Raw genomic sequence first — 15,000 nt, 5'->3', positions numbered from 1 at the left:
TATGACTATGCTGTATAAGGTGTTCAGGGTGGAAGAAAGCATGACACAAAAACATTGCATTAAACAAATTACCAAAAAATATGGTATAATAACTTTTACCAGCTTTCTCCTTAGATAATGATCATCCCATATTGTCCTTCAGGAGTTAATTCCAGTATACGCAATACGTTTTCTTTCTGTCTTTTTTTCTGTAATGTAATATTTTCTGTTTGCACATTCAGTAGGTTGTGATTTTACATACATTTATGCTGAACCAAAAAATAATTTTTGAATTGTTGGAAACAGAAAATGTTAACTAAAACTGCAGAATTTATATGTGCATCATTATTGATATTCTAAATGTGTATTAATGTGTAAAAGTTTAAATTTACATCTGAAACATCCATTCCGTGCCTTATGTAAAGGTGTTGCTTGGCTGCTTGGCCTATAGCATTCCATTATAAGTGCCTCATCTGTCAATGATTAGCGTATTGAAGTGTATGAGTGCAGAAAATAAGAAAAAAATAATTTTCACAGACTAAAAAAATGGATCTCTTTATGCATTCTATATTTTATTTACTGTTTAATAGTCAAAGATTGAGAGTTTTTCTACTATATTTATGCAATTAAATTCTTTAGCAAATTAATTATTATTAAAAAAAAAAAAAATTGTATACTGAATATGTTTCTTCAGTTGTTATACTTGGTCATTCATTCAGATTATTTAACCAAAGAAAAAAAGAGTCTTATGAAATGTGTGAAGGTGAAACCATTTCTATACATCTTTTAATGTATTTTTATAGTCTGGAATAAAATGTAAAGTACAACTTCTCTTTCAATTTCTTTTAATAATTTCTGGTACTTGTGCTAAGTGGAACCTGGGTATTAATTCCACTGTATCCAGGTGATGTGGATATCACATCATGAAAAAAAAAAGAAAAAAAAAAAATATATGGTGAAGTGGATGACAGGAATATCATGGAAAAATTTGGCCGAGGGCTAGGGTCACAGAATGTCCTCGTGAGGTATTGTAGCTGAGCAGCAAGTGAGGAGATATCCTGTCATAAGGGCTCAAAACTCTTGGGGCCGGGGGGGGGAGAGAGAGAAAGAAAGATAAGAAAAAAAGAAAGAGATGAGATAGATAGAGGAAGAGATAAGATAGATAGAGGAAGAGATAAGATAGATAGAGGAAGAGATAAGATAGATAGAGGAAGAGATAAGATAGATAGAGGAAGAGATAAGATAGATAGAGGAAGAGATAAGATAGATAGAGGAAGAGATAAGATAGATAGAGGAAGAGATAAGATAGATAGAGAGAAAGAGATGAGATAGAGAGAAAGAGATGAGATAGACAGAGATAGATAGATAGGGAGAGAGATAGAGAGAAAGAGAGAGAGATAGAGAGAAAGAGAGAGAGATAGAGAGAAAGAGAGAGAGATAGAGAGAAAGAGATGAGATAGAGAGAAAGAGATGAGATAGATAGAGAGAAAGAGATGAGATAGATAGAGAGAAAGAGATGAGATAGATAGAGAGAAAGAGATGAGATAGATAGAGAGAAAGAGATGAGATAGATAGATAGATAGATAGATAGATAGATAGATAGATAGAGAGAGAGAGAGAGAGAGAGAGAGAGAGAGAGAGAGAGAGAGAGAGAGAGAGAGAGAGAGAGAGAGAGAGAGAGAGAGAGAGAGAGAGAGAGAGAGAGAGAGAGAGAGAGAGAGAGAGAGAGAGAGAGAGAGAGAGAGAGAGAGAGAGAGAGAGAGAGAGAGAGAGAGAGAGAGAGAGAGAGAGAGAGAGAGAGATATATTAGACTGTGTGGGCCATTGGGAAGGAGCTCTTGCTTTACTTCCACTGATAAATGGGGTTGGAATGTACCATCTGTGAGCCATCCGCAATAAACCTATTCCTGCCTGCCTTAACTGGCAGCGCACGGTGTATTACAGAAAATTGAATGTCACCATTGAGCAAGTTACGAGAAGTACCTGTCTCACCTGTTTAACATTTCCCTCGATTTTCAATAATATTTTCTAGTGTTTATTTATAATAAAAATAACTACATCAATATTGGTAGCATTAGGAAAAATCCTTTTTCCTGCCAACTCAAGGAAAGATGAGGTCACAAGATCTAATTGACTCCTTTGTGGCTTTGCACTGGCAGAGCCATCTATGTGCACAGACATCTAACATAATAACTCTAAAGTGAACGCATCTGGTTCTTGGCAGCATTAGGTTAATGGAGAGATAATATAAAGTCTGCTCAAAGAGAACAGTCTATTACTAATCTTCCTACTGCATAACAAATGAAAAATATAGACCTTGGAAATGGCAAAACAGTGTGTGTAGAAAACAAACTAATAGAATATGAAAGCAGAGGCAAGGAGTCTTCCCTCTGCACATGAGTGTGTGCGTACACCAAGCATACAGAAACACACCATGGAAAGTCCTCACACAAGTAAGCCTAATGTCCGAATTTTGGTCAACATACTCCCAGATCCTTCCCAATGCTATTCCATTGTTGTTGTAGGGATATAGGAAATGGAAACTGAAGCCCAATATTGGGGATCTCCCAAACCTAGGGCCTTAGCCCTCAGCTCAAACAATTTTGCAGTCTATTCTTCTGCCCCTTTCTTTTCTTTGTCTTCTCCAATGCCAACCCATTTTCCTAAGATGTGAGAGCCATGTTGAAGGGATAAGCTGAAGGATGGGAGACTTAGGGGAATTCTGACATGGATTATTGGTTTAATAGAAAGCCTATATGCTGGTACTGAAAGTGCTGTAAAGGTGATGTGGGCCTGTTGAACTTCTTTCCAGTTAACTCAGGAGTGAGGTATGGCTGTGTCCTTGCACCAACACTGTTCAACACTTGCATGGACTGGATAATGGGCAGAACGACTATTCAGTCACTGTGGAGCAACACTGGGAATGTTGAGGTCACGGACCTCGACTTTGCTGACAATGTTGCAATCCTGAGTCTCTGGAATCTCTGATAGCGGCTCTTGATGCATTCAGTAATGAGGTGAACCCTCTGGGCTTAGAGGTCTCCTGGACCAAGATCAAGATCCAGGATTTGGGGGGCCTGTTAGGGGAACCTTGCAGCAAGAGCATTGAAGTCACATAGGGCTTTACATACCTTGGTGGTGCAGTCCATGTCTCGGGGCTGTCAGACCAGGAAGTTAGTAGGAGCCACGAACTCAGTCAACAAGTGTATTTAGAGGTGCTGTTATCTATGCAGGACTAACTTGCGTGTCCCCAAGGCCTTGACACTGCCAGTTTTGCTCAGCTGAAGTGAAAGCTGGAAGCTATCCAGTGCCTTTGTAACAAGCCCCTATGCTGGATCATGGGGTACAGTTGGCAGGACCATGTGTCCAACCTACAACCTTACCATGAGACTGGCATGGGACCTGTTACTTGCATAATCTGTGACCACCACCAGTTTGTTTCCCTGTGGATGATCCTGCCCATCAGGTTGCCCTTTACAAGACACTTGCATGGAAGAGGCCCATAGGAAGACCTAGGAAGGTGTGAATTGAGCAGTTGCATCAGACCTGTCATGAAGAGCTAAAGATGGACCGAGGACCTGCCTGGCTGCTCGCCATGAAGGATCCCTGTAGCTGGAATGGTGAATGGTTGGAACAATAAATGTGCTAGACATCAAAGGCCATATAGCACTATAATAAAGTAGTATGGCAAAAGGGTAGAGAAGAATTAAAAATTAGGGTAAAACGTGTTAGATGTCAGTTTAGAGCCTTTCAACCTTTCAGCATGGCTCTCAAACCTTACGAATGGGACAGAAGAAGGGGATGAAGATATGTAAGAGGAAAGGTGAAGCATCCTTATATGAATTATACTTTGATTTTCACTGTAGATCTCAAGAGAGTGAAGTATCTGAGGGTACTGAGACAATATTAAATCAGAAACCTTTATTCATAATGACACATTTATCAATATTGCAAAAATATTACACCCTTGATCTACAATATTTACAATTCAGTGCTTTGGAAAAATGTGACTTTTCTTTGCTAAATTTGATTATCCTCTATACATTAGTAAGACTAATTTTCTTGTATTAAACAACCACTTAATTATCTGACGAAACAGAAATTCCAAGCTAATACCATACTCAAAAGCCTCCCATTAAAATACAGTTCCAACAATCAATGAAATGCATGGGTGATATTGCAGAAAATAATATTATATCCGTAATGACAGCACCTATGAACTCATTCATACAATTCACATTCCTATAAATACAACACACAGACTAATGTAACACCATCAATTTGTTCATTTATTTCTATGGAGGTAAAAATAAGATCAGTTCTATTGTACAAGGAACAAAAAATAATAAATAAATAAACAAAATGAACAATAATACAGCAAATATACAGTAAGCCTTGACTCATATTTTAATAACCTTAGATTTCTTTTAAAATTTCATCTTAACACACTAGCATACCTAAGTGATTGATATAAATCGGCATCGGTGCAAGTTTTCAACATATCACATTGGCAAGATCACCATTAAAATAATAATTCACCTGCAGTACAGACAGCCTAATTAGTATTGCATTTTAAGCCACTCTCGATCAGAGGAAAGATCAATGACAAAACTGATTTCTACCTACAACACAATTTCTCTCTCTGAACTCCTGGTATAGCTTAAATACTTACAGTGATGCTGATGAAATTACTTCAGTTTCTGGAGTTCTACAAGCAAGTGTCCTGATGCTTGAGCAAAGCACACAATATCACACATTTCAATAAAAGTACCTTGATCTTCTCCATAATATATAAAATAATATAAATATATAATAATCTGAGATAATGATAATAATAATGATAATTATTAAAATAATAATGATAATAATAATAATAGACAAATATTATAAACAAAAGAGGAAAATGAACTGAAAAATAAAGGTTGAAGTAAAAAGGAAAACATTGGCACACCATAGCAGAAATGAAAAGCAAAATCATAATTCCAAAGAATATTTCTAGAGTCAACATGTTACTTCTCTCCCTCTATAATTATATTTAGACACCCAAAGGTATAGCAACCATAGTTTCCATACCAAAGATTCTGCATATAGCAACCAAGAAAGTGATAACCAATAAATTAATGCCATAAATGTGTTTCAGGGAAGAAAAGTGCACAGCATCAGAATACAGAGAAAATGGAAAACTAATATTTGTTGTCACACATTACTATTTTTTTCACTACCCTTCTCAATATCAAGTGTTCACTACAACAAATGATTTTTAATTTGAAATTAAATGCTTCAATAAAGTTAATTAAAATAAAATATAGCAATTTAGGACATCAAGTGTGTGAATAAAGGTTTGCTTTTGTGTAATATTGAAAGTGTATTCCTGAAAGTTGAAAAGCACAGAGTGATTATCATTCCATGTTCTATAATTACAGATCTTATGTTAAGAAGAGAGGGGGTGGGGGTATCTAGTAAGTGTACAGTGTTCTAAAAAACCTGAATAAGTTGTGCCCTGATTAACAATTAACATGAGCTTTTCAATGACTCCACACCCTTCGATGATAAACATAACAGCCTTTCTTGCAGTACACACACACACACACTATGAAGCATACATCCGGTTGATGGCATCCTGGTACCTGGTCTGGATGCTCTTTCGTTTAAGCTTGAAGGCTGCCGTTACCAGACCAGTGTCAGGGGTCCATTGTTCTGAGGTCAAGTAGAGTGCTCCCGGCATCTCAAATTTCTCAAGCTTTGCTGCAGAGATTAAATAATCATGGTGAGTATAATAATAATGAACAAAGAGAAAAAAATGAATGACTGTCACCTACACAGATATATTACATGTAAATACATTACAGAGAAATTATGGTGTTTTCAAAGCTTTCACATATACAAAACTAGCTTTTATAATATATCTGATAAATCTTGTTAGAATAGGTGATCTGTGTAAATAACCTTGCTACTAAAGAACCCCTTTTAACCAACACTTACCTTTCTTTCCTGTCGTTAACAACTCACAAAGAATAGACTTGTTGATGTCATCATCCATACACAATTTCTCTCTCCTAAGGTCTTCTCTGCCAAGTGCCACAGCCAATTCTTCCAAGTTCTTTTGCACTGGGCTAACAATAGCAACAACGTTATTCTTTGACGACTCGGCATACACACAAATGTTCTCTACTAGAGGGCAGACCTTAAGTTCTGATTCCACTTTGCCTAAGGATACGTATTCTCCAATCTGTAGTTTCACCAAGTCCTTCTTTCGGTCTGTTGAATAAAAAAAATATATAGCCCTCCACACATTTTGTAAATGGCCATACACAATATCTTTACACATCAAAATTTTATCTATTGTCTTTCTTTTGCCACACCCTCTTTCTGATCCTATCAGATATTGTCCTCTGAGGAGAATCTCCACCACTTACCAATGATCCTGATGGAGCCATCCTTGTCAAACTCTCCAATGTCTCCAGTTCTGAACCACCGGCACCCATCCTCATCCAGGAAGTCTTGTCTGGTCTTCTCTGGGTTTTTGTAGTAGCCAACAGCAATGTTATTGCCACCTACAAAAAAACAGGAAAAGCAAACAGAATTAGAGAAAATAATCACCCTATGCAAGTGCTTAAGTAACATTTTCAGCTTCAGCAAATTCATTCTAAAACTAAAGGAAAAAACTACAAAACTTCAAATAGAATAATTCTATATGTTTCAAAGTAAGCAAATCAAGGTAAGCGGTCTTCTTACCTATGATAATTTCTCCTCGTGGTCTTGGTTTGTCTGTGATTCTGTAATTGCCTTCTTCCCAGTTAACGAGCTTAATTTTGCACACTGACAGAGGAGCACCAACTCTGCCTGTAGTCATGTCTGTGTCATCCATGAGAGTAGCACATCCACAGGTTTCTGTGAGACCATAGCCCTAAAAAAAAAAGAGTAATAACATTAAAAGCTAAAAAATAAGTTTCCCTTCTTTACTATATTTTCTTTGATTTAATTTCACTGGCAATTTTGAGGGATACAGAACAAAACTTCATAAACAATGCATAAAAGACTGTTTCATTCATAGGAAGACCAACTAACCTGCAACACTGGTACACCAAGAGTGGCACGCACAAAGTCGTGAGTGTCGGGGGAAAGTGGTGCTCCACCGCTTGCAACCAATCTTAATCTTCCGCCCAACAATGCCCGAATCTTGCGGAAGACAAACCTAGGAGAAAAAATCAAAAGTTATACACAAAGACATATAGTCATACACAATTCAGACCGATGTGCTAAGCACCCAACAAACACACACTAAAATTTACCTGAAGTCATTCGGTTCCAAAAGAGAAACTTGCTTACCAGTTACAAATGGGAGTCTCAAACCCACGTCGCAGCCAGTTGAGCTTGTACTGTAAGGCGAAGTCAAAGAGTTTCTGGAGCCATGGGCCTTGCGCAGCTACCTTGTCCAGGATTCCCTTGTAGATTCTATCCAGAATTAGCTGTCAAGAGGGAGAGGTGCCATTATATAATGTTACCAAAGGAATAGGTGATTATAAGCTCAAATTTATCAGTATGCACAACTACTACAACAAACTGGAATGAACAGAACATCTTTAATCTACAATCTTCCCTGATGTGGAATGTAGTTACCCATATGCTTGCTGAAGACAATCAAAACAACAAAGCAACACACCTTGCTCTGTGAAATTTCTTGTTCCCAAACACACACCTCTAACGAAACACATTTCTTCTTCCCCCAACTGTCAGTCCCACCTCTCTGAACCCAAGAACCAAAATCGTTACAACAGTGGAAAAAATCCATGTTCATTGCACCATGCTCCTTACCGGGACAGCAGCCATCATTGTTGGTTTGAGAACGGTGCAGTCGCCAGAGCAGCCTCTCTTTATCTTGCTCGACCTGTCAGTCATGGTCAGTGGTGTGGAGTAGCCCATCGGAACACCAAACATGAGCATCATGGATTCTAGAAAAAAGTTTCATTAATCTTCATCAGTATTTTCCAAAGCATACCCTTTGATAAATAAAAAATAATCAATCTTTACTATCATCAAATTCCAAATAAGATGTCAATGTCACTCATAGATTACAAAATATACTAGAAGCTTTCAGAAAGTGCATACCTCTGCCAAGGCAATAGGATTCTTGGTGCAGTAAAGATGTTCACAAATGTAGAATTATATCAATTTCACCTCTTTCTCATGTACAATGGTGACATCTGTTTCCCTATCTCGCAATGCTACTGAATCCTTTAAAAAATTCCATGGCTGCAGATCACCACCAATATTCAATGATATCTAAGTTGAGCTAAGACGCAAAAAAATTTCATAAAAATCTGTTCATAAATTTTAAACTAACAACACTACCAAAAACATAACCTCCTTGGCAGAGGTAAATGAAGAGAGAAAAAGAAAAATCGCAGAAAGACAGACTAAATAGCAAAAAATTCGCACCAGCCATGAGTTCAAGGACGTGTGCTAGGGGTAGATAGGCCAGGTAGACGTCATCCTTCTGGATGTTGAGTCCCACAGCATAGCCAATGATGGCATTAACCAGGTTGAAGTGTGACATGATTACTCCCTTGGGGTTCCCAGTTGATCCAGACGTGTACATGATGATGGCTGTGTCATCCTCGGTGGGTGGCACATCTGGGGGGGAAGTGGATCTTTTTTAGGGTGGACAAAGTGAAATAGAAACATACTGCAAAACTGTCCTTTTGCAGTGACTGCGACAGAAACTGAGATCACATGGTAGGTTAATGAGGTATGGAATAAAAAAAATAAAAGGAACTTAAGAATGGTAATCATGATAATATAATACTGAAAATTAAAAATAATAACCAGCAATAATAACAATAAGATACAATAACATTACCAATGATAATTTTAAAAATACTAATAATAACTATAATGATCATAAGCATGCTAATAATAATAATAATGAAAATAATAATAATTAATAATAATGCCAACAATAATAATAGTGATGATTATAATTACAACATTAAGAAGAAGGAAGGGAAAGAGGAAAAAACAATCACCCTAAGAGTAAGAATAAATAATAATACTAGTAATAGTAGTAGCAGTAGTAGTAATAGCTGTAGAAGTAAAATGGTAGCAAAAAATTAATAGTAATAGTAGCAATAGTTATAATAATAATAGTTATAGTAGTAATAGTAGTAATATTATTAGTAATAGTAATAGTAATAGTAATAGTAATAGTAGTAATAGTAATAGTAGTAATAGTAATAATAATAGTAATAGTGATAGTAACACAGTAATAGTCACAATAAAAGTAATAGTGATAGTAACATAGTAATAGTCACAATAATAATAATCATTACTAATAACAATAACAAAAAGAAGAAACAATAAGAAAAAATAAAAAATTCAAACTCAACGCCCAATCTATACATGCAGTAAAAATGTGAAGTCCACCAAACTGATGAATGAAAGAATCTAGGACATAAAACCTCGGCAACAACCACAAACCAGTTCTGTCAGCCAAACAAGCACCCAAAATCTCAAACCGAAACCAAGGCCATGCAAAGTCAAGCATATAAAGCAGCTCAGTCGCTTACCTTTGACCCGAAAGGAATAAAACACGAGGATAGCTAATTTAGACGACCATGAAAGACAGAATACAAATTCTAAGAAGGAGAGGCATGCATTTACATCCATATATAATGATAATGATAATAACAATAACAATAATGATGACGATGATAATGATAATCACAATAACAATAGCAATAACAAAAATAAAAGAAATAAAAACTAATATAATAATGATATTAGCAGTAGTAGTAGAAAATCAACACCAGCAATGACTAGAAAATACTGTTATTACTATAATCATTATTATTGTGATTATATATTAGATTAGCTTAGCTTAGTTAGCACTACCGTTCAAACTCTTAATACTGTGTAGCAACAAGCAAGATGTTCAAGAAAAGAACATTTTTGATCAAGGACAATTTTAGAGATTTATGGTGTAGCAAATTTATTTATCAGCCTAAAACCCCCATCTTTACTGTTGCAGGGAAATACATTTGATAAAATGGCAAAGCTCAATGCACTACAGAGTTATTTCAGAGTTATTTCATGACAAGTTTCTTCATCTCAAGAGAAAAAGAAGAGTAATGAAGTAGAAGTGCATGTATAAACAAATAAATACATATACAAATTATAATTTTTTGATCAGGAATATCTTGCTTTGGATTTTTTCTTCTATACCCAAACTTTACAAACAAGCATTCCAAACTGATTTCTGAGTCTCACCTTCAATACCTGGAGGAGGTTCAATCGGGAACAATAAGCGTGGCCAAAAGGGATGAAACGGAAACAAAAGAGGGCGAACATATTAGGAATGATAAGAATAGATACCATAGAGAGCATGAGCAAGGATGTGTGTTTTCTATTCTATTTTACTGGCGTGGTCAGACTGCATTCCTGCCTGACCTGTGAGACACCAATACATGTATTCTGCTTTATGAATCTTCAGTGACTAGGAGTGTATAGGTGGACACAACTATACATATCATACCATACACTAAACTCTGTGTACAATTAATCACTTTCCAAAGCAAGTAAAGAAAGGGCATATGCATACCTAAATCTAAAAACACTTGCCAATTCAATGAAAGCATGTGTCATGTGTGTGCAGTGATAAGTGCACTGAATATCACTGCATGAGTATAAAGCAAAAAATATCCACATACAAAATTTTTAAAGCAAATGAGAAGGAATATAAGCATCCACCTATAAATGTAAAAATGAGTATATATGACTGGGAATCATTACAAGTGCCTAGCTATGAACAGCTCTCAAAGCAAATAAGCATGACAAAATAAATAAAAAATAATGTAGGGTATTGAAAGGCTAACTTGAAAAGTCAAATTAAGCCATGTCCAAGCACATATTCTCAATATAAAATATATGATAAAAGATAAAAGCACAGTACAAAAGCAAAATAACAGCAAATTTATTAAAAAAGGAGGGCTAATTTATTGAAACAAACCTTTCAAGTTGGATTGCCTCTGCCAACAAGCTCCAATAATTTTTCTGAAGGCAATGTTGGACAAGAGAGAGATGATGAAGGGTAGAGAATTATACCCCACATCCCTCCCCCCTCTATACCTATCTTCTATGCTCTATACTGTTCCCCTGTCTGCTCACATTTAGTCACAGTTCCCTAAGGCCTTCTCACCTGAGTAGTCACTTGTTTTCCCCTTGCTGATCACCTCCTCAAAGGAGTTGAACTCAATGCCATCCTTGTAGCCTGAGAGGTCAGTGGGCTTCAGCTGGTCATGGAAGTAAGTGATGTGTGTCACCAGGGGACATTTGCTCAATAGAGTCTTGAATTTGGGAAGCAGCTCATGTGATGTGATGATGTGCCTCACCTGCCGTGATAGAAGATTTAGATTAGATTTAGATTTAGTTTTAATTCCATTTGTTACAATGGATATTCTTTGCTGTGACATACTGTCTCTTATATTTTGCCCAAATCTTCCCCTGTGTGCAAGGAATGGCCGGGGTTACCATTCACTGGCCGGGTGTGGGAATGAACACAAGTCTGTGCAAGATTGTTAGACTAGCACATTACCACTACGCCAGCACAGCACAAAAGAATTACCTATACTGACTACGTAACTTTTAAGAATAAAAAGACACATAATTATTCAAATTTCTAAATTGGCAAAATATCTACCTATCTATCTAACTATATATAAAAAAGTAATAAAAATGTAATTTGCATTAGACAAAGAACTAATCTAGCATACTGATCAACCTTTCTCAAAACGACCACACTAAACAATGAAACATTATGAAATGACATTCACAATAAATAAAAAAGCTACACTACTACAAAGTTATCTTCCTTTTCCTCTAGTTTTACCTCTGTTTCATTGATGCCGTGAATGACAGCCTCATCACCCAGGGTGGCATAGAGCGTACACACAGGAATGTTCTGCTTGAAGCATCCCATAGCAGACATGAGCCACTCCTGTCGCGTCTCAGCAAAGATGACAATGTTTTCCCTCGGCTTGTGCCCAATGACACGCAGACCCTTGCCAAAGTTGTGTGCCATATCATCCACTTCATTGTATGTCAGCCAGGTGTAGTCGCCCAGTTCAAACTGCAAGATAAAAAGAGAAGGAATATTAAGGTTTGCAAAAAGTGCCAAGACTAAACATACATAAATTTGTAACTTTTATTAATTAACATTCATTTAGTAATTTATTCATTCAACTCATTTCATCATCATCACAATCATCATAATTAGGAGGAGGGAGGAGGTAAAGGAGGAGAAGGAGGAGGAGAAAAAGGAAGGAAGAGGAGGAAGAAAAGGAAGCAAGAGGAAGGAGGGGGGAGGAGGAAAAGGAAGGAAGAGGAAGGAGGAGGAGGAAAAGGAAGCAAGAGGAAGGAGGAGGGAGGAGGAAAAGGAAGGAAGAGGAGAGAGAGGAAAGAGAAAGAGGAGGAGGAGGAGGAGGAGGAGGAGGAGGAGGAGGAGGAGGAGGAGGAGGAGGAGGAGGAGGAGGAGGAGGAGGAGGAGGAGGAGGAGGAGGAGGAGAAAGAGGAGGAGGAGGGAGAGGAGGGAGAGGAGGTGGAGGAGGTGGAGGAGGAGGAGAAGGAGGGAGAGGAGGAGGAGGAGGGAGAGGAGGAGGAGGAGAGAGAGAAAGAGGAGGAGGAGGAGGAGGAGGAGGAGGAGGAGGAGGAGGAGGAGGAGGAGGAGAAGGAAGAAGAAGAAGAGGAGGAGGAGGAGGAGGAGGAGGAGGAGGAGGAGGAGGAGGAGGAGGAGGAGGAGGAGGAGGAGGAGGAGGAGGAGGAGGAGGAGGAGGAGGAGGAAGAGCAGGAGGAGAAGGAGGAGGAAGGAAGGAAAAAGAACAATGAAGGAGAAGGGAAAAAAATAATAAAAATTACTAATATACCAAATTTACAATGACAATCACCTTTTTGAAAACCTTCCCATTTTTCTGGGTTTCCTCAAACTCCTCAAGGATCTGCCTGGTACCCAGAGCTTTCTTGCTGCCGTGCTTCTTGCAGGCATATGAAAGGGCCTGCTCCACTGTCTTGATGTTGGCATTGCGGATCTCCAATTGGAAGCCCTGCGGAGCCTCATTGCTGCCGTAGCAGAGGCCTTCAGACACTGGCATTTCTATGGCCTGTCGGACAAAATGGGAATGTTAGAGAGCGAGTCAAAAAGCGCACTGGCTCTACAAAGTGACAAAACCAAAAACCCAATAAATGACTAAATGTTCGTCAACTATAACTGATCACAGAATCTGATATCGTAATGCTGATGCAGAAATACTGGTTCACTTGTACTTTAAACTGAAAACCGAGTGTCAGTCAGTGAGCCAAAGAGCACTAGTGTTAAAGAATAACAAAGGCCCGGCTACTTTCCTGTGACGCTTCTCTAGGGCTACTTGATCACAAACCTCATTATACAAGTTTCTATTTCTAAAGCATAAGGCAATCGTTCTCATGAGCTCTTAAATGATAAATAATAATAATGCGTAAAACATTTAAAAAACAAAAAATAAAAAAATAAAAAAAGGTCATAAGCCGGTGTTGAAATCTAAGAGATCACTCCGATAAAACTTTATCTTATCACTCCTAAAAATAGTAAAAACATCTCAAAGATTATCTCTCCTTAACTCTTCATATCATATTTTTTAAACGTGAAAGAACTCTGGCCCATTCCTTTAAAAAAATATAAAATATTCATCAGCTCTTTACCAACAAAAAAATACTCCACTGGAATGAGGATTGAGATATCCCGATCCACAGTGCAATGCAACAGTTGAATCCACCACAATTGCCAATGCAATCAATCAATCAATAATTCTATCCCTCTCTTTGTCATTGGTCTCTCTGTCTATCACTTAAATCTATTCCATCTCTAATCATCTCCCATTCTCAACTAATCTTTCAATATCCATCTCCTTTTCCAATCCATTTATCTGTCCTACCCAGCCTCTCTCTCTTTATCCAAATTTCGGTTTCTATCTTATTTCTTCTTCTTTTTCTTGTCCATCTCAACAATATACCATTCTTTAAACCCCTCTGTTTCTTCCTCTCTCTCTCTTCTGAAAATTATCTCATGTTCCATCTTTAGGCCCCTTTCTCACCCTCCCTAAATGCATTCCCTCTTTCCCCCTTTTCCTCCTCCCCTTTCGCCATCCATTTCCCTCCCTGACCCCAATGGCCCTCTCCTCCCCCCCCACCCCCATCCCGTTTGTGCTCCTATTCCTACTTCCCACCTTTCCCTTTTCCTCCTTCCATCCCCCTCTTGTCTCCATTCCCCCTTTCCCCTTTCCTGCTCCCCCCCGATCTCCTTCCTGTTCCAGATTCCCACTTCCCTTCTTTCCCTTTTCCTCCTCCCCCCCATCCTTCCTGTTCTCATTCCCACTTCCCACCTTTCCCTTTTCCTCCTTCCATCCCCCTCCTGTCCCCATTGCCCCTCCTTCCCTCCCTCCCACTCACCCTTTCCCTGTCCCCATTGCCCCTCCTTCCCTCCCTCCCACTCACCCTCTCCCTGTCCGCATTGCCCCTCCTTCCCTCCCTCCCACTCACCCTCTCCCTGTCCCCACTGCCCCTCCTTCCCTCCCTCCCAGGCGCGCCCCTTCCTTCCCCTCTCCCCGAACTCACCCTCTCCTTCTCCATGAGGCCCTTGGCTCGCCATGGCTGCTGGACGATGGCATACAGCGGGTAAGTGACGATGTCGTAGACGAACACGCCCACTTTGATGAGGTTGATGCCGATGTTGATGGTAGCCTCGCTCATGGTCAAGCTGCAGGGGAAGAATGCCGGGATTAATGGCAAGTCTACGAACTATTAGCTGATAATAATGTATCAGTATGAAACTAAAAAGGTGACGAATAAATATCAACAGTGGTAAAGGAGAAACAAGGGGGGGGAGGGGTAAGCATGTAAATAAACAACTAAATGTGACTCAATAATTATTCAAACGACATAAACAATAACCCATCAACAGCAACAGAAGCAGCAAAAAAAGGGACTATCCTTCCTG

The 15,000-nt window shown here is 38.5% G+C and overlaps 1 protein-coding gene across 8 annotated transcripts in view; it reads right to left on the bottom strand.

Annotated features, from left to right (window-relative positions):
- Window positions 1-3,884: 3,884 nt before the first annotated feature.
- The window catches only part of Acsl (Acyl-CoA synthetase long-chain), a 78,883-nt gene continuing 67,767 nt past the window's right edge, over window positions 3,885-15,000 (bottom strand). For all 8 annotated transcript variants that reach the window (XM_070141724.1, XM_070141730.1, XM_070141728.1 and 5 more), the window contains 12 exons: window positions 14,619-14,760; window positions 12,917-13,129; window positions 11,863-12,102; window positions 11,173-11,365; window positions 8,418-8,612; window positions 7,794-7,930; window positions 7,308-7,447; window positions 7,047-7,173; window positions 6,714-6,885; window positions 6,395-6,532; window positions 5,961-6,236; window positions 3,885-5,723 (listed from right to left, as the gene is read on the bottom strand). In XM_070141724.1, the coding sequence (XP_069997825.1) occupies window positions 5,569-5,723; window positions 5,961-6,236; window positions 6,395-6,532; window positions 6,714-6,885; window positions 7,047-7,173; window positions 7,308-7,447; window positions 7,794-7,930; window positions 8,418-8,612; window positions 11,173-11,365; window positions 11,863-12,102; window positions 12,917-13,129; window positions 14,619-14,760 (2,128 nt within the window). In that variant the 3' untranslated portion in view covers window positions 3,885-5,568. The remainder of the gene's footprint in view (window positions 5,724-5,960; window positions 6,237-6,394; window positions 6,533-6,713; window positions 6,886-7,046; window positions 7,174-7,307; window positions 7,448-7,793; window positions 7,931-8,417; window positions 8,613-11,172; window positions 11,366-11,862; window positions 12,103-12,916; window positions 13,130-14,618; window positions 14,761-15,000) is intronic.

Source organism: Penaeus vannamei, chromosome 28 (assembly GCF_042767895.1).
Source record: "Penaeus vannamei isolate JL-2024 chromosome 28, ASM4276789v1, whole genome shotgun sequence".
In the NCBI taxonomy this organism is placed as follows: Eukaryota; Metazoa; Arthropoda; class Malacostraca; order Decapoda; family Penaeidae; genus Penaeus; species Penaeus vannamei.
Note: the sequence above shows the minus strand (reverse complement) of the source record. Positions and strands in the feature narration are given on the sequence as shown.